This window comes from Malus domestica, chromosome 12, assembly GCF_042453785.1.
Source record: "Malus domestica chromosome 12, GDT2T_hap1".
NCBI classification, from domain to species: domain Eukaryota; kingdom Viridiplantae; phylum Streptophyta; class Magnoliopsida; order Rosales; family Rosaceae; genus Malus; species Malus domestica.
This window is the reverse complement of record NC_091672.1, coordinates 30,487,378-30,512,364: the sequence shown is the minus strand read 5'-3', so window position 1 is coordinate 30,512,364 and position 24,987 is coordinate 30,487,378. Positions and strand designations below refer to the sequence as shown.

The window sequence follows — 24,987 nt, the reverse complement described above, 5'->3', positions numbered from 1 at the left end:
ACGTGGAAGAAGGCCAAGTTGGGAATAAAATATTTTTCTTGTTTTAAATATTTACTCCAATCAAAGTGATCAATAAAAGGGATCAACCATTAGGACCAATCAAATGACTTGTTTTAGAGGGTCACCAATTATACACGTTCAATTGACTTGTCTTGATGCTTAATCGTTTTGATATATATTTTCTGGGTAATTTTGAGTGTTTGAAATCATTAAAGGCTACGTCTTTAACAACGCTAATTAAAATCCGTTAAAAATGATAACTAGTTCGTTTGAAAATATTTTTAAAATGATTTAAAAAAATTTTGGTGAAAATATTTTTAGAACCATATTTTAGTAAAACGCAAGTAAATCCTGTAAAAGCAGCACTTCAAGTGTTTTTAGAACCAAACAACATGTTATCTTCAAACACTTTTAATTATTTTAAAAGTACTTCTAAATGAGTCCATAATTTATACTATTATACTTTCAATACTATAAAGTCATTTTCTTATATTAAATAAACGAAATTAATGTCACATGCTATATATGCGATTGAAATTAATTTATCGAGAAAATATATAAGAACGTAACATATGAAGGTTTCATTGGAAAAAGAAGAATATAAGTAAAAGAAAACTGAGCTTTTATTAAATCAGCACAGTAAATACATGAACATACATTAAAATTAATTATCTTGACAAGCACGATTTTTTATTGAAAACTGCAGAATGAGATTTTTGAAGTACTAATAACAATTCAATTTTTCATTACAACAAGTAATTCTTCTCATACCTCAACAACCAAACATAAAGTATAAAAAAGTCAACACGGGCGATCCAGTAGTTGAAAGGAATTTCATGTTTATCATTCGCATAACATGTTATGAGTTTGATTTCTAACGCTAATGAATTATGCGATACTAATCAACAAAAACTAAAATGCATCGGTAAGTCTTCCTGACCTCTGTGTCTAAAGCCCCAATTGGTCACACATTGTTTCATTTAGCACGAAACAACGTGTTATTCCCAAGGGCGCCCATGGAATTTAACATTTTGCCGTTCGATAAAATCTTGCTGGTTTCTACACGGAATCCCGAAGCAACGGACCAACCAAACTCAGGTAATAATTAAAATAAATAAAATAAATTCACCTACTTTTTTACATCACAAAGTAATCCAAATCCGGTATTTATCCAAAAAAAACATCACATAAACAATATCCCCAAAACTCTTCTTCCCAGAAAAAAGGAAAATTAAAAACCCTAGATTTTAATTTCCAAATGATTTTTCAGAAGACCCAACTGTTATCATATCATCTGTTATTTGTCAGCTTTAATAAAAAGGTACTGACTTTGCACCAAACAAAAATTAAATGGCACTGAATCAATTTCCAAGCCTAATAGGGTTAGGGTTTCCTCCAAATTTGGAATTTTAGCCCCAAATTCTGGTACAAGAATTTTTGTCCTTCTTTTTCCAGATTTGCCCTTGCCCACAGTTTCTGGATTTTGCTTAACTTGTCTCAGATGAAATTCAAGGCGGTTTGAACTTTGAGAGGTTGGCCTTGATTGTCATTTATGAATTTGATGGGGGTGGGTACCCATCCCAGACCAATTATTCTGTGGCAAAAGTGCTTTCTGCTTTCTGTCTCTCTGGTGTTAGAATTAGGGTTAGGGTTTTTAGATCTGTTCAATCAGATTTAATTTCTTACGGATTTGAAATTTTTGTTGAATTTAATTTATTTTTTTAGTTAATTTTTGGAATCAATTTTTGTTGAATTGATCTGGTTTCTGCAAATACTGGGTGTAGTGATTGAAGTTTGAGCTGGATTGAGCTCAGTGGGGATTGCAGAATCTTGGATCATCACGATGTAAGCCCTACTTTCATTTTAATTTAATTTATTTTCTTGTAGTTTGACTTTTTGGGCAATCTTATCGGTATCTGTAATTCTGTCTGGTGCTACAAAATTATGGATAAATTACAAATGCCTGGTGTTTTTTACCGATTAATTTGATATATTTAATAATATTTCAATTCAATTAAGAAATTTCAAGTGATATTTAATGGAATTATCATAATGTCTGATCATCTGATTAATTTGTTTGTTTTCATGAATGCATTTGTGTATTGTGATGATAGTTATGTATGAGATCGTTCTGATATCGGATCATAAATTTAATGGAGCTGATACGTATGATCTTCAGCTGCAATATCTTTCAACTGCTAAAATACGATATTACTGTTGCGTGTTCGTTTTTTTTTTCTTTCTTTTTTTGGTCAAACGATAGATAGATTTTGTTACATTAGACGTTAGATTAGCCACCGACGGCGTTCGAACGCACGCCGTCATGCAAGGTGTCTGGAAAATATCTTTTTGTTCAGAAACTGATGTTAGTGTGAATAGCAACGTCTCTGGAAAATATATTATAGTTTCAGTCCTCTGTGCTGAATTTGGTGTACCCAAAGTCTGTTAATGCTAATGAAGCCAAAGAAACTTGGTTTACTGAAGCATGCTTTTGAAACCCTAAGATGTCTGTTTTTCGATTTTGCAGGCAAAATCTTTGGTTTGTTGCAAGCCTACCTGGTTCGACTTAGTAGTGGGATGCAAAGGAGCAGTATTTCATGATATTGTGGTTCATAAGCCAGAAGATAAGTGATCATCCTACTTCATAAAGATTGATTCTTTCCACGTAGATGAACAGATTGGAAAATTATCGGTTTTAATATCACGGTAGTATGGGGACAGAACTCATGAGAGTTTGCATAAAAGATGATAACGAGGAGTTTCCTTCAGTTCCACCCGGATTTGAGTCATTTGCACCTTTCAGCTTAAAAAGGATAAATGAAAGTGAGAAAAAAGATATTGAAAACAGAATAAGTTGCTCAGTGACTGCTAGTCCTTCCAATTCACAGTCAGTTCAGATGGAAACTGACGTTGACAATGGCGAGGTTGCAAAGAGGTCTGTTCGACGCAGACAATGCATAAACCATGGGCGAAATAACAAGTCAGAGGATGAGTCTGATTCAGACCGACTTGAACACGTAAATTTTCAAATATCCCCTGATTTTATGGGTTTTAATCATTTATATGCCATTTCTCTACAAGAATTCTGTACATGTAGATGGTTTCTCATGTACCACCTTTTTTTCTTTTTAGCAGAATTGTCCCCCAAGATCTGTTCTTCCCAAGGGGGTTGTACGCGGATGTCCACAATGTAGTAATTGCCAAAAGGTTAATCTTCAAACTTCACACCCTTTACTCTTACCCTTCTATTTGCTTGGTTCCTTTGTAATCTTTTATCATAAGTATCTTGCTTTCACCTTACTTATGTGAATCGACAAACTGTCTGGGGTTTTGGTTTTTTGTTCTGCCTTCAAAGTTATAGAATTGATGATTAAGTGTTTGAACAGGTCTCTGCAAGATGGCATCCACTGGAGGGTCAAAGGCGGGACCTTCAGAACGCTCCTGTATTCAGACCTACTGAGGAGGTGCAACTTATTACTTGTGGAATTTGAGTTATTACAGTTTTGGAGTTTGTTGACCTATTCTTACTCATCTTACTTGTAAATTAAAAAGTTGATTTTTTTTTTCAAAAAGGTTTTCATTTTTGAAGAAATCGGCTTTCTGACTCAGTTTGCTACCTAATTTCAGGAGTTCAAAGACACGTTGAAATATATAGCAAGCATACGCGCTAAAGCCGAACCATATGGTATTTGTCGCATTGTTCCTCCCTCTTCTTGGAGACCTCCCTGTCCACTCAAGGAAAAACCTATTTGGAGTGCCTCTAAATTTTCTACTCGAGTTCAAAGAGTCGATAAACTGCAAAATCGAGATTCAATGAGAAAGGTTCCTAAAAGCCATAGTCATATGAGGAAGAAAAGAAGAAGATGCACACGGATGGGGGCTGATCGCCAAAGTGGTGGCAGAGGATCTGAGGATGATGGAGGTTGTGAGGCTGAACGGTTTGGGTTTGAACCTGGACCAGAGTTTACTCTAGAAGCATTTGAAAGATATGCTGATGATTTCAAGGCTCAATACTTTGGCAAGAACGAACATGTTCCTAGTATAGGAGGTAACTTTGCTAAACTTAAAGAGTGCTGGGAGCCATCTGTAGGCAGTATTGAGGGTGAATATTGGCGGATGGTAGAGAGACCTACTGAAGAAATTGAGGTACGAGCAATACCAGTCTCTCTCTCTCTCTCTCTCTCTCTCATATTACCCTAACCATAGTGCTCGTAATGTGCTCTAGGTTCTATATGGTGCTGATTTGGAAACTGGAGTTTTTGGCAGTGGCTTTCCCAAGAAATCCAGTAAGGATGCTTTTCCTTCAGAAGAGCAGTACATAAATTCAGGGTGGAACTTGAACAACTTTCCCAGACTTACTGGATCTGTTCTTTCTTATGAAAGCAGTGATATATCTGGTGTTCTGGTGCCTTGGTTATACATAGGGATGTGCTTTTCTTCCTTTTGCTGGGTAAGACAATTTTTCTTCCTAGTAACAGATTGATCATCTGTCACCACCACTCATCATATGGTCAACCCCTGCTAGCATATTGCATGTGCTAGCACGAGTCTCTCATGTATTTTGTGGGATGTAATATTATAAATCACATCTTGACCAACTTATTTTGCAATAAGAAAGTAAAATAATCTATGTTAGGTGTGAAGATTCACTATTCTGGTTTTCATTTCATTGTCCATTGACCACATTCTATCAATTGGATTTGTTTTGAGATATGTTTGCAAGTGGTGAATGGTGGAGTGTTTCAAATCTCAAGGTGTTGGGAACTTGGGATTACAAATTCCAGTTATTCATTCCTAATTAATCAAAACCTCGATGGTTCTTTGAAAGCAATGTCTGCATTCATTTCATGCAGCCAGCTAATTTCATATTTTTGCATGAGGCCATAGCTTGTATATGTGAGACATATTATTGACGGCTGATTCCTCTTCCTTTTTTGTTTCCGAGAACAGCATGTTGAAGATCACCACTTGTACTCTTTAAATTATATGCATTGGGGTGCTCCAAAGTTGTGGTACGGTATCCCTGGTAAAGATGCCTGTAAATTTGAAGAAGCAATGAGAAAGCACCTCCCTGGCCTATTTGAAGAGCAACCTGACTTGCTTCATAAGCTGGTGAGTAACAGCTCCTGGTCTGTGCTAATGTGCTGTTTGAGATTTAGTGATTGTAGCTGGTTGTATTTACTCATTTGTCCCAGTATGCGGCAAAATATCTATGTTATATGCTTCTGATCTGTGTTTGTTACCTCCATATGGGGCTAAATTTTAACATCACTCAAAGGTTCCCTGGAAGAAATATCACCTGGCATTTTGTTGAAAAGACAGACTGAGGGTTAATTTATGACAAGACCTATATGTAATCAGGATATAACAGTTTATTTTTAAATGGTGTACCCTTCGTTGGCTCTTTTTCGTAGCTAGCCTTTTTGTCATGCAATTATGGAATAGATTCTTTAATACTGAAGGCTTGGTTTTACTTATGAGATGGATAGCTTGAGTTATCACTTGAGTTATCTTACATCTGTTCTGTGCTATATAAGATGGACTTCCGTTATGGATCTTCTGTACCCTTTACATTTCTGCTGTGGTTCAAATATAATATCTGTATTTGCAATTGCTAGTTGTCATTTTTTACAAGTTACAACTGCAGGGTTTCAACCATAATATCTGTTCTGTGAAATTGTCTATATCATGATCGTTTTCTTTGTTTGTTCATGCAGGTCACACAGCTTTCACCCTCCATTCTGAAATCTGAGGGGGTACCTGTGTATAGATGTTGTCAGAATGCTGGAGAGTTTGTTTTGACCTTTCCTCGAGCATACCACTCAGGGTTCAACTGTGGTTTTAATTGTGCCGAGGCTGTGAATGTAGCTCCTGTTGATTGGTTGCCCCATGGGCAGATCGCTATAGAGCTATACCAGGAGCAGGGACGAAAGACATCCATTTCTCATGATAAATTGTTGCTTGGGGCAGCAAGGGAAGCGGTGAAAGCACATTGGGAACTCAATTTACTGAAGAAGAATACTCCAGATAACTTAAGGTGGAAGGATGTATGTGGAAAGGATGGGACCTTAGCAAAAACACTCAAGGTAAAATCTGCTTTCTAGTTACTACCGTGCTTGCTTATTTGGAAAATGATGTCTTTTCATCGCCCTCTCTCCACTCTAGTAAAGGGTATGAATATTTATTTCATTTGATGATACTTTGGGTAATCTGGTTGTTGCACTGGCTATTTTACTAACAAATATTCACTCATTATATAGCTGAAATGTCTGTTTTCCCCTGACATTCTATAATTATTTTTGCCTAGGCACGTGTCGAGATAGAGCGTGCAAGGAGAGAATTTCTCACTACTTCTTCACAGGCATTGAAGATGGAAAACAATTTTGATGCCACCAATGAGAGGGAATGCAGCATATGCTTTTTTGATCTGCATCTGTCAGCAGCTGGTTGTCATCATTGTTCCCCAGATAGATATGCATGCTTAAATCATGCAAAGAAATTCTGCTCATGTGCTTGGAGCGCCAAGTTTTTCCTCTTTCGTTATGATATGGATGAACTAAACATTCTTCTTGAGGCATTGGAAGGAAAGTTGAGTGCAGTATACAGATGGGCTAGACTCGATCTTGGTTTGGCTCTGAGTTCTTATATTTCCAAAGACAATAAAGTTGGTAAGATATCTTATTCCTCCAAAAGTGATATACTTACAGAGGTTAGATCACAGCTGCAAAGCACACACTTCAAGGATCCTCCAGGAACAGAAATCTCTAAAGAGAGTCCTATGAGTTCAACCGAGATCATTGTTGAGACTTCCTCGCAACAGAAGAGGAAAGCATTAGAAACTTTTGCTCAAGTTAAAAGAGAAGAATCAGGTCTTAACAGTTCCAAGTCAAGAATGCAGGTTTGCCAGTTGTCTCAAGAGGACACGTCATATGCTGTGACCTCGGATGCAAAGGTATCTGGGAGAAATATGGCTTCAGTTGTGGATGTTATTCTTCTTAGTGACGATGAAGGAGACGCCGACCCAACGAAGCCACTTTCAGATAGTTTGAAAGAGATATCTTCTGCTAACCAGTTAGAACTTTCTAAGAGATTGGTCAGTTCGGATGGAATAGCGAGCGCTCCTAATTTTGATAGAGAACCAATCTTGAATACACCAGGGACTGATGCAGCAGTGATGGGTGAAAAAGTTATCAGTCCGTTACCTGGTGGAGAAAAAAAGGATTCATCATCTCACCCTGTACACGTGAAAATTGAACAGGATCGTGGTGAACAATTAGGATCTAATCCACCAAACCTCTCTTTCAAAATAGTTTCTGTTAAAGCAGATTGTGGCCCAAACACTGGTGCTATCATTGAACACAAAGTTGCTATTTCAAGGAGTGACCCACAGCCATGTGCCAGTGTAAAACTTGAGAATGAGGACAGACATGAAAAGATGGGAAGAATTGCCGATACAACTTTAGCAGACAATGTACGAATGACAACTGGAACTTCGTCGTCCAGCCAAAACAATTTGGACCGATATTACCGCCAAAGGGGTCCCCGAATAGCGAAGGTGGTGCGGAGAATCTCCTGCGTTGTTGAGCCTCTGGAAATTGGAGTCGTGCTATCTGGAAAGTCATGGTGTAACACCCAAGCCATTTTTCCAAAAGGTAAGCTGCATTTGCATTCCTTGTAAGTTGAGACTAATGCAATTGAGATACTGTCCCAACCAAGAAGATCAACATTCGTGTAATTCATGTTTGTTCTGCTCGATGCAGGATTTAGGAGCCGGGTTAGGCACATGAGTGTTCTGGATCCAACTGTTATGTGTCATTATGTCTCAGAAGTACTGGATGCCGGACAGGGTGGACCACTGTTCAAGGTATAGGGGAAAGCACCGTATTTAGCATGAACAGTTTCGATAAACTCCAGGCAAAATAGTATTTAATAGTGATGATCCAAGAAAACCTGTCTATATCTACCTACTGTGATTGAACGTGCTAGTTATTTACTTGATCTATTATGTTATTTTTCTCTGCCTTTAGGTTTCTTTGGAGCATTGTCCAAGTGAGGTTTTCATACATAATTCAGCTGACAGATGCTGGGAAATGGTGAGAGAGAGAGTCAATCAAGAAATCACGAGGCAACATAAATTGGGAAAAATGAACCTTCCTCCTTTGCAGCCACCGGGGAGTCTCGATGGCTTTGAAATGTTTGGGTTTACTTCACCAGCTATTGTACAGGTAAATTTATCAGAGAAGTAGAACAGTTAATTCTCCTTCGATACGACTCACGTGGATTGAGGCTTAGAGTTTCCGTTTTTGCTTTCTTGAACAGGCCATAGAGGCAATGGATCGAAATCGTGTCTGTTCTGAGTACTGGGACTCTCGTCCCTACTCCCGACTTCAAGTACAGATTCCACGGAACTCTCAATCCAAAGAAAGTAGTGAAAATTGCAATTCGATGTCAAAGGAAAAAAGTGATCAGGCGGCCTCCGACAATGATCTCGTCCCTGCTGGAGTTGATACAACACTCAGAGGCCTATTCAAGAAGGCTAACCTAGACGAATTGAACTCACTGTACAGCATTTTAAGTGACAATCGGCAACCTGCTGGTCGAGGCCTGGTCACACGACTTCTTTACGAAGAGATTCACAATCGTCCCACATGATGCATTTGTTGGTTTCACAACGATCAGAGACCGAACTTGCTCCGCCAGTTTTTAACTGTAAATTCTACTTACTGATTCCAGGTTGTATTGTACATTTATCACTCAACCTGCTCATTCTTTGTGCTAGAAAAAAAGGCTTATTCTTATGTAGACACCGGAGATTTTTGCTTTCATCGGAATGTCTGTTTGTAGCGCGGAACAAGTTTCGGATTGTTGGTGGATGACTCCAACTTGACGATTTGGCGTCCGTGCAGTGTTTCTTGTAGTTGTGGGTTGCCGGAAAATGTACCGTCCCCGCCCCTGGTTTTGGTTGTCACTTGAGGAAACTCGTGCAAAGAAAATGCTGTGAGTAGATGGTGGAATGGATTATGGAACATGGTGGTTCAACAAGACCATTACAAATAAAAACGAAATTCCCTAAATCCCCACTATTGCTACTTCTAGTGTCACGTGATGAGTAATATGAGGTAGCATACGTTGAGCTCGTAATGAGTGTTGTAGGAAAAAAAAGAGTGTGTGACAAGTGCTATACGAAGATAGGGATCCTAGAGAATTTTTTGTGTGCGATTGTTGGATCATGTGTATTTTTTGAGCACTTGGCTCACCCAGTGGTCCCCCCCCACACTCTATTCGAACGAACCAGAATTCTTCTTGCTTGAGAGTAATGCTACATTTACAACAATTTTGAAATGTACCATTTTTCTAATAGAGGTAGATCTCACCAACACATTGGGTCTCATTTCTATTAGAGATGTGGTACAAATGTGGTATGAAAAACGTGATAAGAGTATCATTTTTGCCGGCTTGAGGGGTTAGCTAGCTATTGTGTGGTTATTGGTGTAAACGTTGGCCTCCCCATTGTGTGGGAAACACAAATTGCACTTCAAATCTTGAGACTTTAATTCCACATTTGTATATTACATACCTCCACATGCCCTATTAGTAAATTGCAATTAAACTATTGAAATGCAAAGACTGTTAAGGAGAATGTCTAAATGGAGAGAAAGACTTGTGTAGAATCAGTCGGACCATGTCATTTGCATTGTAATTCTAACAAAAGCATAAAAACGGACAAAAGCATAAAAACGGTTGTGATATGATGTTTCTCAATGCCACACTTATCTCATACAGTATAAAAGTTGCCCTAATCAAACAATCGTCCTATTCTCCACATGCCCTATTAGTAAATTGCAATTAAACTATTGAAATGCAAAGACTATTAAGGAGAATGTCTAAATGGAATGAAAGACTTGTGTATGATCGGTCAGACCACTTCATTTGCATTGTATTTCTAACAAAAGCATAAAAACGGTTGTGATAAGATATTTATCAATGCTACACTTATCTCATACAGTGTAAAAGCTGTTCTAATCAAACAATCGTCCTGTTCTCGCCAATAAAAACAGACAATAGGCCAAGGAAGGAAGGAAGCCAATGGTCCCCACAACTAAAAGGCAAGTCCACACAACACATGGATATCCATCTCCTCCCAAAGCCCCAAAGACATAAATAGTACTAAATAGCAGACAAATTGGACAGCCGAAGAAGGAAATATTTCACCCTTCCCGCACGGACACACAGTGATCCAATCCAACGGTCCCAAATCCTCCACGTGGCCCAATCTCCTTTCCTCCCCGAAACGAACAGAAGGTTTGACCGAGGGGACCTAGGGAGGGCGAAGATAACCGCGCTCTTGCCGACACGCAGCGCAGGTGTCCACGTGGGGGAATCCACTTGTTTGGGGTGGGAACCACGCATCTAGGGCGGACGTGTCGCCCACCTGAAGTCCGCAGATTGCGGGGATCTTTTGGTCCTTTCATTTTCCCTCCCATCCGATGGTACGGCTCGCTTGGATAATTGCGCCAGCTAGCGCACCCTGAGAGGTCCCACCGCTCAAACCCTGCTGTGTGTTCGTGACAAGACGCAAGAGCTTTCTTGCGCACCTGAATCCTGACATTGTTATAATCACGTATGGTGCCAGTATTTGCTAATTAATCTGATAGAAAATTAAATTTTAATTTTTAAATAACATGAAATTTAGATGAATGTTTGCTACAAGATTAAAATTTTAATTTATTTAACAAATTGCCATCATTTATGTTTTATGTCATTTAATTTTCTTTTATTTGGTAATTTCATGATGTTTCTTTTTCGAAGTCTACCTTATGTTCATTCATTTTCATTTTTTTATTGGCATTTTGCATCAATAATTTATGGTTGTAACTTATATAAGGAAACAAATTATAGAAGAGTTTGACATTATACAGGTGAATCAAATTTCTACACCAATTTATTATAATGTATTTCAAAACAGATATTTGTGAACACTAACTCATTATAAATGTATTTCGGTACAAACAGTTTGGTACACTAATTCATTATGATATAGTCAGGTACAGACAGTTTAATACAAATATTTTAGGTACACTAATTCTTTATAATGTATTTCAATATAAACATGTTGGTAGTTGGTACTTTGGCTCATTATAATATGCTATCATACCTATATTTCGGTACAAAAATTTAAGTATGCTAATTGTTATAATATATATCGGTGCATTTATCTATTTACATATTTTTTAATGTCCCACTCACAAAGACGAATTAAATGACAAAGCAAAAGAAGAATAAGAATTTTAATATTTAAGCTTATGTGATACCTAGTCAAAGGACGTGAATTGATTTGTAATATAGTAATAGATTGTTATTGAATTCTAATCTTATTTAAGGGTATCGTTACGCTGATGTTGGGTACTTTAGACTGTTCGGCATGATAGGCGTTAATGCGCAGTAGAAAAACTCATCTCGTAGAGAGATATATAGAGAGGAGGAGGTATACCTAGTTATACGTAGAATCATTCGAAGTTTAAGCACCATTAAGAAAATAAGTTTCTTGTCAACAATGAGACGCATGATATTATTGATATGTAGTAGCAGAACCAAAAGCATGCAGTTTCATAGCATATGCAAAATGGAACCCCCTCATTCTCATCTATTAATTCAAAGGATGTGCTATCCACATACTCTTTTTTACTTCTCACACATCCATTGTCAATTTCTATCCGTTGATCTTCTTCAATTCATCAGATCCGACGGCCGAAAACCAAAAAGGTGTGGGAGAAGTAAAAATGGATGTGTGGATATCACACTCCTAATTCAAACTCATTTAAAGAACGAGAAATACTAAGGAACTCTATTAAAAGTAAGATTTTTTATAGACTCTGTCATCTAACAGTTTAGCATTAATTTTTGCACAAACTTTAAAAAACATTGTGCTTTAAATTGTGAGGTGGCAAAGAGTCTGTAAAGAGTCATACTTTTGAGAGAATCTGTTAACATTTCTAAAAAAGAAATGCAATGGCCATTCTACAATTATAACCAATTTTAGGACCTTGGAAGAAAAGAAAATCAACATAAAGCAATAAATTTTTAACCAATTAGATCCCATAATATATTGATCACCTGAGTCTGCTCCAAACAATGATCGATAAGACGCAAGCAAAAGTCTTTATACTCCAGCAAAAATAAATTTTTGATTTTATTAATTCATCAGGAAAATGGATATGTTTTTTAGGAGATGCTTTAGAACTGGACGATATTTGATGAGTAGTATTTTTCACACATTCCTTTTTACATTCTATAATTTTTTTTTGTTCATTTTTATTCATTGATCTTCTTCAATTCATTTGATTCGACGATCGAAAATTGAGAAAGGTATGTAAAATGTAAAAATGAGTGTATGGATAACATTACCCTATCTTGATATGCTTCAGAGAGTGCACTTATAAGGACATGTTAAATACTTTATGAACAAAATTCATCATCGTACTATACTGATAAGATTTATCATAATCCATCTGGCTGGAAACAAAATATAGATCATAAACCTTCAATATGATTAAATATAGTTAAATCGTGACATAGTTACATGAGATGTTAGAGCTTGTAACTCAATTAGTTATAAGTATTCACTTTTACACCCGAAGTTTCAAGTTCATCGACTCCCACCCCCTATTATTGCTTGTATACAAAAATAAAAAGCTATAAAACTGATATGTAAGGAAATTGTAGCCCATGTCAAGAGCATTTACTTTGGATGAGGATCCCATCCGAATCCAAATGGTGGGATCCTAAGGATCCTCATATTCATTGTATATCATGCGGTCAGTTTTCGTCAAGTACTATTTATGTTTAATTTTAAATAATAAAATTCAAATGATTTCTGATCGCACAATATACGATAAACGGTTAGGATGTGAGGATCCCTAGGATCCCCACCATTTGGATCCGGATGGGATCCTCATCCATTTACTTTGTACTTGAAGTCCTAGGTTTTATCCCCACACCACGATACAAAACAAAAAAAAAAGGTAAAAAAAAAAACAAAAAACAAAAAAAGTGTTGTAAATAATGGGTATGTTTGCCCACATGTGTATAGTAATGTGTATAGTATAGACTCACAAGTTTAATCGTGTCATTTGTTTGTTTCCTATAAGGTTGCTCTATAAATAGAGCACTACATTTGATCAAATTAGACTTGGAAGAGAAAAACATCTAATAGCAATAATATACATTACTTCCTCTGCAACAGCTTGTGTTGGTATAATAATTTGCAACTGCTTCGTTCCTGTCCAGAGTAAAGGTTATCTCTATAAATTTTGCCTATTTATAACACGTTATCAGCACGACTCTCTAATTATTTCTCATTTCCCTTCACCGAAAGAAAAAAAAAAAGCTTCCTCTAAGGTTTTTTCTGTTCTTCTTCTTCCTCTGCCTCAATTGCTGGATATACTCTCGCGAAGAACTTTTTGCACCATGTTTACTTCTAGTTCTCAACCTAACTGTTACTTATATTTTTGATTTCTTGTTTGGTGTAACTCTTGACTATTAACTCAGTGTTTATTTATGCAATCCAAGATGGTGCATAATCATCGCTTATCTTGGATTGCAGATCTAATTTTACTACAAATTTTATATGGAGCGGTATAATCGCCTACCCTATCCTGCATATTTAAATTTACCTGCTATTTAATTTTATCGCAATTTTAGGTGGTGTGGAATAATCATCAACCCTGCTTTGCATATTTAAATTTTATCGCAATTTTAGGTGGTGCGGTATAATCGTCCACCTTGCTCTACATATTTAAATTTTCCTGCTGTTTAAAGTAGTGCGGAATAATCGTTCATCCTATACTTGTTTCGATGAGAATGGTGCAGTACAATTGCCCTTCTCATTAATCATGTAAATCTCGAGCCTGAAGTTTCAAGTACTTATCATTTTGGCCTAAAGATCAAAAATTTGTAAGAAACAGAAGTTCTAACAATATATTCTTCCAGAACACATATTATTGCAAGTTCTTACACACCTCATTTTTCTTTCAGAAAAGAAAATGGCAAACTTAGCAAAGCTTGATTTTGCTGCCCTGGACATTACTGGAAAGAATTACCTTACATAGGTACTGGATACCAAGATCTATCTGGAAGCAACGAATCTTGGAGATACCATCAGGGAAGAGAGCATCTCATCCTCTCAAGATCGGGCAAATGCTATGATTTTTATTCGTCGCCATCTTGATGAGGCATTAAAGAGCAAGTACTTAATGGTTGAAGATCCGTTAGTCCTCTGGAAGGCCTTGAGAAACAGATACAATCACCAGACAACGGTGATTCTTCCAAGAGTTCGCTATGACTGGACTCACCTAAGGATCCAGGATTTCAAGTCAGTGGCTGAGTACAATTCGGCGTTGTTCAGAATTACCTCTCAGATGAAGCTCTGTGGGGATACTATTACTAAGGAGATGTTATTGGAAAAGACTTTCAGGACATTCCATGCCTCTAACATGCTTCTGCAGCAGCAGTATAGAGCGTGAGGCTTCACTGAATACAACCAGCTGATATCTGTGCTCTTGGTAGCTGAACAGAACAATGAGCTCCTGATGAAGAACCATAATTCTCGACTTACTGGATCAGCCCCGTTCCCAGAAATGAATGCTGCTTCCCTTGAAAGGAATATCATATCCTCCCGTGGCAATAATTACAAACGAGGACGTGGTCACAAGCAAGGCCGGTGGAAAGGGAAATGCAAGAATCATGGAGTCTAGTTTCACAACCAGAAGGCATAATCCAGGCCCGAGCTTTAAAAATGCAAATCGTCAGAAAGGAAAAGCTCATATGAACACTCCTAGAAATCCTGAAGGAGGTTGCCATAGGTATGGTGGCAACGGACATTGGGCACGTATTTGTCGCATCCTAAAGCATATGGTGGAATTGTATCAAGCCTCCTTCAAGGAGAAGGGTGTCGAGATCAATTTCTTCGACCAAGCTCAACCAATGGAAACACCTGCTCCAGTGACCAATTTATCAGGACAGTTAAACACAATCCACCTGGATGCTACAAACTTTATCAATGAAATAGGAAATGAAGTTTATGGGTCCGATTGAATTATTTATATTTAATGTACTCTTGTTATTTGTACTTGTGGTTTAATGCTCGTATTTTCAATTCAATAAAAGTAGTATTCCAGTATGAATAAACTGTTTTTTCTTTAGTTAGAGAACATAGATAAAAATTATGGTTATTCTCAAAACAAGAGCAATGACAGAGACCTTTGTCTTGCAGACAGCGCAACCACGCATTCAATACTTCGAGATCGAAAGTATTTCTCAAATTTGGTACTTGCAAAAGTAAAGGTAACAACAATATCAGGGCAATCTGATGTAATTGAAGGCTCAGGAAAAGCCCAAATTAGGTTACCCAATGGAACAATACTATCCATAAAGAATGCATTATATGCTACTCAATCCATTCGAAATTTGTTGAGTTTTAAAGACATACGTCTAAATGGATACCACATTGAAACGAAAAGTGTAGAAAATGTGGAATATTTATGCATTACCTCCAATGATACCCAGAATCGTATATTGGAAGTTGCATGGTTTATCGAGTGGATTGTATTATACATACATAAAGACAGTTAAGGCATATACTGTCATGAACCAGAAGTTCATTGATTCAAAGGTTTACGTGCTTTAGCATGACTGTGTAGGTCATCCAGGATCTACCATGATGCGTAGAATCATTACCAACTCTAATGAATATCCATTATTGAGCAGACACATTGATGTCTCAAATGATAACCCTTGCAAGGCTTGTTCCCAAGGGAAGTTGGTAATTAGACCATCACAACTAAAGGTTGATGATGAATCCCCATCATTTTTGCAAAGAATTCAAGGGGATATTTATGGACCTATTCAACCACCTTGTGGACCATTTCGATATTTTACGGTTTTGGTTGATACATTTACCCGATGGTCACATGTTTGCTTATTGTCTACTCGAAATGTAGCTTTTGCGAGACTTCTTACTCAGATAATTAGTTGTGAGCATAGTTCCCAGATCATCTCATTAAGTCCATTCGACTTGATAACGCTGGTGAATTTATGTCTCAAACCTTTGATGATTACTGCATGACATTGGACATTGATGTTGAACATCATATTCCTCATGTCCATACCCAAAATGGTTTAGCAGAGGCATTTATCAAGCGGCTTCAATTAATAACCCGCACTCTGCTCATGAAAACAAAATTGTCAGTCTCTGCATGGAGACATGCCATCTTACATGCATCATCATTGGTTCGACTGAGACCCATAGCCAACCTCCAATACTCATCAATACAAGTCATGTTTGGACATCAGCCAAATATTTCACATTTACGAGTTTTTTGTTGTGTTGTTTATGTGCCTATTGCACCGCCACAACGAACTAAAATGGGACCTCAGCGCAGACTGGGAATCTATGTGGGTATTGATTCACCATCCATCATTACATATTTGGAACATTTGACTGGTGATATGTTTACAACTCGTTTTGCTGATTGTCATTTTGATGAGACAGTTTTCCCGTCGTTAGGGGGAGAAAAGACCGTTCTAGAAGAACGACAAGAACTGACATGGGTTGTTCCCACCTTATCTCATTTTGATCCACGAAGCACTCAATGTGAAAACGAAGTGAAAATGATCGTTCATCTTTAAGGTACCGCTAATCAAATGTCAGATGCATTTAATGATGCTTCGAAAGTGACAAAGTCACATATACCAGCTGCAACCGCACCTGCAAGAATCGATGTCCCTATTGGACAAAATAAAGTGGTAGCGAATGATTCATCCAGTGCACACCTAAAGCGTGGTAGACTTCCAGGTTCAAAAGATTCAGCCCCTCGAAAGAGAAAGATGAGGGCACAGTTGAACCCAAATGATATCATTCAAGAAAAGAAATTGAATGATAAATCCACAATTCATGATTCTGTACTTCCAGAAAAAGAAAATGTCCTTAATGAGACACATGTCCCTGAAGAGACAAAAGTACATGAAAGCAAAGAAATATCCATAAATTATTCATGTACTAATGAATTGTGGGATCGAAATGAAATAATCATCGACGACATGTTTGCATTTGCAATAGCCACTGAAATTGTATTAAGTGATGATATTAAGCCCCGCTCTGTTGATGAATGCAGATAGAGACAAGATTGGCCTAAGTGGAAAGATGCAATCCAGGCAGAATTAAATTCCTTGGAAAATCGAAGTGTTTTTGGACCAATAGTCCAAACCCCGCCTGGTGTGAACCCCGTAGGTTACAAATGGGTATTCACAAGGAAACGCAACGAGAAAAACGAGATTGCAAGATATAAAGCACGACTCATTGCACAAGATTTTTCACAAAGACCTGGAATTGATTATGAAGAGACATACTCTCCTGTAATGGACGCAATTACGTTCCGTTACTTAATAAGTTTAGTGATTTCAGAAAAACTTGACATGCGACTTATGGATGTCATCACCGCGTATGTATATGGAGAATTAGATGCTGACATATATATGAAAGTCCCATAATGACTTAAGTTTCCTGAAGCAACTAATAAACCATGAGGTATGTTCTCAATCAAATTAAGGCGATCACTGTATGGGCTGAAACAATCTGGGCGAATGTGGTATAATCGTCTCAGTGAGTATTTGATTAAAGAAGGATATGCCAACAATGGCATCTGCCCTTGTGTGTTCATTAAGAAATCAAATACTGGATTTGCTATAATGGCAGTATACGTCGATGATATGAACCTAGTTGGAACCCCTGAAGAGCTCAACAAAACTGCTGACTATCTGAACAGCGAATTTGAAATGAAAGACCTTGGAAAAACCAAATATTGTCTCGGCCTGCAGATCGAGCATTGTGTTAATGGAATTTTAGTCCATCAATCAGCTTAGATTGAAAAAATACTGAAGCGATTTGGCATGGACAAGGCTTATCCACTTAGTACCCCAATGGTCGTTTGTTCTTTGGACATTAAGAAAGATCCATTTCGTCCAAAAGACGATGATGAACTGGTCCTTGGTCCAGAAGTACCATATTTGAGCGTAATAGGTGCTTTATTGTATTTAGCACAATGTACTAGACCAGATATAGCTTTTTCAATTAACTTGTTAGCTAGGTACAGCTCTGCTCCAACAATTTGTCATTGGAAGGGAGTAAAAAATGTTCTACGATACCTTCGTGGGACAACAGATATGGATATCTTCTACTCAGACAAGCCCACAAATGAACAAATCCTTGTTGGATACGCAGATACTGATTTTCTCTCCGATCCACATAAAGCCCGCTTACAAAATGGATATGTGTTCACTAATGGAGATACTGCAATTTCATGGCGATCAACGAAGTAAACGCTAGTTGCTACATCTTCTAATCACTCGGAAATAATTGTTTTACATGAAGCAAGTCGTGAATGCTCCTGGTTAAGATCAATGATCCATCACATCCGGAATTCATGTGGTCTACCTTCAAAGACAAACACTCCAACTGTCATCCATGAAGATAATGCAGCCTGTGTCGCCCAGATGAAGGAAGGATTCATCAAAGGTGATAAGACTAAACACATATCTCCAATATTTTTCAGCGCACATGAGCTTCAGAACGCTAAAGTTATTGAAGTCAGACAAATCTGTTACAATGAAAATTTAGCAGACTTGTTCACCAAATCTCTACCAAAGTGCACATTTCAGAAGTTGGTGCAGGGAATCGAATTACGTCGGCTTACAAATTTGAAGAATGCAGAATCAGGGGGAGATACAATTCAGTGGGAGCATCCATGATACATGCATGTTGTACTCTTTTTCCTTCGCTTAGGATTTCCCCCACTGGATTTTTCCTATCAAGGTTTTAACGAGGCAACATAGGCATGCTCAACACCATCGGGGTAAAGTTGTATTCTTTTTCCTTCGCTATGGTTTTTTCCCACTGGGTTTTTCCAAGCAAGGTTTTAATGAGGCAATTGATGTTGATATATAGGCATCCAAGGGGGAGTGTTGTAAATAATGGGTATGTTTGCCCACATGTGTATAGTAAAGTATCACATGTGTATAGTATAGACTCACAAGTTTAATAGTGTCATTTGTTTGTTTCCTATAAGGTTGCTCTATAAATAGACCACTACATTTGATCAAATTAGACTTGGAAGAGAAAAACATCTAATAGCAATAATATACATTACTTCCTCTGCAACAGCTTGTGTTGGTATAATAATCTGCAACTGCTTCGTTCCTGTCTAGAGTAAAAGTTATCTTTATAAATTTTGCCTATTTATAACAAAAATGTCATTCAGATTGAGGTGCTTCAGTGCCCCCACTATTCAGACTATACATTTCTATATTTTCGTAATTTGGTAGATTTTAACTAATACATCAATTGTCATTGCATTTAGAAATAATACTTGCATATTCTATACGAGGGATGCACATATTTTTCTATTTGGAAATAATGTATTTTGACCGAATAAAATTACTCTTATAAAAATTATTCAAATATGAGATCATTTAGTCATCTTAACGTGATAAATAAATGAACGGTTCATCATGAATATATTATTTAATGTCTACACCGTTGATTTGTTCTGATAGAAATAATTTTTTGTAGGGATAATCTTCAAATGAAGATTAAGAAATTGAATGGTTCCGATTAGAAAATTAGGATGGTCAAGATACGTTATTCGCAAGAGGGGAATTAGCTCATCCATTATCCTTGGGTTAAATGCACAAAAAATGTCATTTGTTACTACGTGGTATTGTTCTTCACTTATAACTTAGAGATCTTATGTTTGATTCTCATTAAAGATAAATTTGAATCGTATTATTATGGTTTGTCCATTATGAGACTTAGCCCACTCTCCCACTCCATTATTGTAGATAATAGCGCTTGTTCAAAATGCACAAAATATTACTTTTGAGCACCTTCTAGCATTTTGAAATCCCCAAATGCAATTATACGAAAATTAGAGGCAATTTTTTTTTCCCATTAAAATTAGAGATAATTCCACTAATTTTGATGCACCTAAAATCTATTCACCTATATAACCACATATAATAATTTCTTTTTAGTAACACATTATGATAATTTTTTTCTGTCCAAATAGATAGAGTGCAGTGAAATCTTTGTAAAATATGCATGAGTAAAACCGACATACATAAAACCGATAATAATAAAATTTACTTAAACGTAGTGGTACACATTTAAAACTAAACTTACCATATAAATATGAGTACATTAATTTGGAAACCAACCATAAACAAAGCACCAATATGAAAGCATAACTAAATCTCTTGTTATCTCATAACTTTTTTTTTTTTTGAAACAAACGATATTATCTATATTAAGCGGGTGGGAGAGTGGGCTAAGCCTTACAATGGACTAGCAATAATGTGGTACAAATTCACCCTTGGTGTGAATCGAACATAAAACTTCTCACTTACAAGTGAAAAGAAATGCCCTTAAACTATTGTACTAAGTGACTCTCAAAACTTTTACACAATAGCCTTAAATATACTTACCTTATCAATGATATGGTCATATTCTATATATTGTGCCCAATAATTGTGTGACAATGCATATGGAATGTTCAAGTTCAGCAGTACAACTCTAACAGTAAATTTTAGATGACAATCTAGGGCAGGGTGAGGGGTGGTGTTCACATGTTCTTGCCAAACAATCTCATTTATTAATCTCATAAAACCAAAGATAATTCCTAAATGGTCATTAGAAGTTCAATTAGTACGTTTAATCAATGAATGTTAGGTTGGTTTGTTGCGGATAAACTTTTTAGATCCAAGCATAATAATGTGGTACAAATTCATCCTTGGCGTGAATCGAACATAAAACTTCTCACTTACAAGTAAAAAGAAATGCCCCTAAACTATTGTACTAAGTGACTCTCATAACTTTTACACAATAGCCTTAAATATACTAACCTTATCAATGATACGGTCATATTCTATATATTGTGCCCAATAATTGTGTGACAATGCATATGGAATGTTCAAGTTCAGCAGTACAACTCTAACAGTAAATTTTAGATGACAATCTAGGGCAGGGTGAGGGGTGGTGTTCACATGTTCTTGCCAAACAATCTCATTTTTTAATCTCATAAAACCAAAGATAATTCCTAAATGGTCATTAGAAGTTCAATTAGTACGTTTAATCAATGCATGTTAGGTTGGTTTGTTGCGGATAAACATTTTAGATCCAAGCATGGTCTATCACCTATATCATCGATATTATTTTAATTTAACCATCTATTACTTGATGTTGGGTTTTATCACAAAAGGCCTTAGTGATATTGTATATTATTTTATCATATGACCAATGTGAAATCTTATTATCCAACAAGCCCCCTCACGATTAGCCACACACGGGGTCACAAGGGAAACCAATTCTCACATCAAGAACTGGTCAAGTCGTTGTACCAAAATAAACGTCAATCTTTTCACAAGCCTTGTCTATCAATATTTAGTCTCTGAAGCCAACGTCAATCTTTAGGAAGGCCCAATCATTCAGTTGCCTTAAGTTGGATCTCACACATTTTTTCGAAAGTACAACTTCAGGAAGTATGTTCGGACCTGTAACTCGGGCCCAGGAGATGTCTAGAAAATAGTCTGCTCTTATACCATGATAAACTCTCTAGACCCAAGCATGGTCTACCACCAATATTATCTCAACTTAACCATTTATTACTAGATATTGAGTATTATCACAAAAGACTTCGATGATAGTAAAAGTAAAACTCTTATATGCTAATTATATTTTATTTTGTCATATGATGGATATGAAATCTTAGTCTCCATCACAAGGTCGACCCTGAGTATTGAGGGCCCTATGCAAAATCTAGATGGAGGCCCTTCATTTTTTTAATGTTATATTTATTTATTATTATTTTTTTTCAATTTTTTCATCTATAAAACTAAAATATTACAAGTTACTACAACAAAAATAAGTTGTTTGGTCAGCCAGATGTTTTTCCTTACCTTTAAAGGTCCTAAGTTCGATACACGTTGGATGCCTTTTTGGTATCTCATTTTTACAAATTTGCAAAAGCTTAAAAAATATAATAAAACAATGTCACTGGGATTCGAACCTAGCACATGGGCTATAAAAAAGAAGAGCTAAACCGCTTGCACTAGAACCATATATAAGATTATCTTTTGTATCTAATATATTTTATATGCATCTGTATACATGTAATTAAAATTTAAAGATTCTTCCGAATTGTGGGCCCTGTGCGGTGGCACCTCTTGTACACCTTCATAGCCCGCTCTGTCCATCAGTTGCCCTATAAGCATCAATTAACCAAGTCACAAAAAAAATCAAGAAATAAAAGAAAGATTCTCAGAGCATAAGTAGTTTTTGTACACCGCCAGACGCCCACAGAAAGAGGGACATAAAATGTCGATTTCTGGTTTCTAGAGCTTGCCTGTTTAGAGATTGAAAATATAATATTAAACTAATAAACCCTTGAAAGGTGACATTTTAATCAGATACTCTCAAAACCAAAAGGGTTGCCCGACATCAGCCTACCATACCATATATGCAAAGAAATTGATTAATTTAAAGAATTGTTTGTCCAGGTGTATTAAAAATATGATAATTGTAACTGATTTTAGACTAATTTTTATAAATTATACGACGTAATTTTTAATAATTAATTTATTATTTAATTATAAATTAACGTATTTATTTTTATCAGTTACGCGTTATATAATTTATAAATTTGATTTGAAAAGTTAGTTCATCGAAGATTTCTCTTAGAAATAAACAGAGTCCCAAATTTCCAATCTTTTATTGCCTCAAATTTGATTGATTAATATAATTTTCTTTTCAACATTCGTCTTTGAGGTGGCATCACCAACAGCTAGCAAAGATAATCTAGGCTTTGTCTTTTTGCCAAATTATAGATCTAATAAAAGATTATCTTCCCTAAACCAATACCTAACCAGATTTGACTATGTTTAGGCTCGTGAGCTTTCCACTTCTATAATTAGTGCATAAGGTATTTTTTGAATTATTACCGTAATTTACACATTTTAAATGTATTTATATACGTAAATTGACAAAAAAAATCAAATATTTGAAATAAATGAATAGTCTTAGATAAGCTAGAAGAAATCCCTTATAAATCAATTAAAACAATTGAATTCACATAATAAAATCTGTCTGAATATAATTTAAATTAAGAATAGAGAAAATAATATTTAATAAACTGATTAAATCATATTATTGCTAACCTTTGTAAGGCTAAGTCAACCCCTTCCCCTTAGTGTAAGATAATATCGTTTGTTAAAAAAAATCATTTGACAACTAATTTAATCACACTATAATCCGCGTATGAAAGACTTTTTTTTATAACTAGCATTACACGTCTCTTAAGATGTTTTGAACGTGTTTAAAATAGAGAAAATAATATTTAATAAACAACTAATTGAATTACATTATTGCTAGCCTATTGTAAAGCTAAGCCCACCATCTCCCCCTTAATGTAGATAATATCGTTTGTTAAAAAAAAATCATTTGACAACTAATTCAATCACATTATTATCTGCATGTGAATGACCTTTTTTATAAAGGAAAACTAATGAAAAGGGCTTGAAAACTTTGAGTTTTAATGATAAGGACAAAATAAAGGGTAAAGTGAATAGTACCAAGATTGACTTTTTAGTGTAAAAATGTGGTTTTTCGTTAAAGTGAACAGTACCGGGTGATTTTCGTTAAAGTTCCCTTTTTATAATCAGCATTACACGCATCTTAAAATGTTTTGATCGTGTTTAAAAATAAAGAAATTGAATCACATTATTACTAGCCCATTATGAAGTACTACTTAAAAAAAAACACCATAAAAATTTTAATTATTAAAAAAAATACTATTAAAATAACTAAAATATCCTTGCCTTATTTGATCATTATATTGGAATGCTTTTAAAGTTTTTTGTTTTGGAAGCATTTTTGTCCAATTCTTTTTGTTTAAGTTTGGTGACACCAAAACACGATTCACCTTTTCCTCTCTTTATATATAAATAGATCTGTCATTCATGAATCATCCATACTAATTTCCTTTTATAATTACAATATGTATGTATAACATATAACATATGCGCATGTGTGTGTGGTGATGGAGGGAAAGAGAGGGAAATCTTTAAAATATTTCTGTCATGAGAGAGAGAGAGAGACTGTTTTTTTATCATGTGAGAGAGAGATTAAGAGCTTATTCTCTTCAGTGATTCAAATCCAGTTATAAGTTAAAAATGGAAAATAGCAATCCCATTGAATTTTAATGATAAGAATAAAATAAAAAATAAAATAAATAGTACAAAAATTAACTCTTTAATGTAAAAATATGATTTTTCGTTAAAGTAAACGGTATCAGAAATTTTTCGTTAAAATTTCCTATTATTATATGAACATATATAGTTACCCACTAGAGAGGCAAACATGTGTATTGTGGGTTAATTTGATTGATAATGTGAGACATCCACTTAAAATTGTACATTTAAGTTCTAGATAATATATTATAAGAGAAGAGACAGATATGAATAATAAATTAAAATTTGACTAATACAATTATCAATTAAATCAATTAAAATCATTATTGATAAAAACTAATCATTTTAGAAATTAAATTTGAAAAATCATTTCGATAACTTTTTATAATAAAAAAAAATGCTTCGTTTCTCAAATGAGTAACAATTCCAACTCAAAATAATTTGTCTTCGAATTACAGAGTTTTTTGTTATATAAACAGAACTATTTTCGTTATGAATTATTATGTAAAAATCTATGAAAAGAGTAAATTAAAACTAAGTAGTAAATACATAAATAAACAATTCGTAATACTTTCCCCAATTAAGTTCATCAATTTTTACATATTTTGATGACTTATCAACATTAGTTTTAAATTTTTTAATAGCTGTACCACTACTAAGACAAAACTCCCTACATTCTCAGTCTCAAGATTC

General features: G+C 35.7%; 1 protein-coding gene across 8 annotated transcripts; it reads left to right on the top strand.

Annotated features, from left to right (window-relative positions):
• Positions 1 to 982: 982 nt before the first annotated feature.
• LOC103451070 (putative lysine-specific demethylase JMJ16) lies at positions 983 to 9,074 on the top strand. 8 transcript variants are annotated; one of them, XM_070809356.1, is made up of 13 exons: positions 983 to 1,098; positions 1,785 to 1,845; positions 2,528 to 3,017; positions 3,136 to 3,207; positions 3,387 to 3,464; positions 3,628 to 4,146; positions 4,226 to 4,450; positions 4,951 to 5,112; positions 5,718 to 6,086; positions 6,308 to 7,652; positions 7,761 to 7,864; positions 8,028 to 8,225; positions 8,320 to 9,074. In XM_070809356.1, exons 3-13 carry the CDS (start codon positions 2,712 to 2,714, stop codon positions 8,650 to 8,652), a joined length of 3,711 nt encoding a protein of 1,236 aa, XP_070665457.1. In that variant the 5' UTR covers positions 983 to 1,098; positions 1,785 to 1,845; positions 2,528 to 2,711; the 3' UTR covers positions 8,653 to 9,074. The 8 variants fall into 8 exon arrangements, with proteins under 8 accessions (XP_070665457.1, XP_017191683.2, XP_008388726.2 ...); XM_017336194.3 differs by having other exon boundaries at positions 3,133 to 3,207; XM_008390504.4 differs by lacking the exon at positions 983 to 1,098 and adding an exon at positions 1,140 to 1,321.
• Positions 9,075 to 24,987: the final 15,913 nt, after the last annotated feature.

Excerpts from the sequence above, each read along its gene's own strand:
- LOC103451070 (XM_017336194.3), top strand. The coding sequence starts at position 2,712 with ATGGGGACAGAACTCATGAGAGTTTGCATAAAAGATGATAACGAGGAG. Across the intron at positions 3,018-3,132 it reads ATTCAGACCGACTTGAACAC|CAGAATTGTCCCCCAAGATC; the intron begins GTAAATTTTCAA and ends TTTTCTTTTTAG. Across the intron at positions 3,465-3,627 it reads TATTCAGACCTACTGAGGAG|GAGTTCAAAGACACGTTGAA; the intron begins GTGCAACTTATT and ends ACCTAATTTCAG.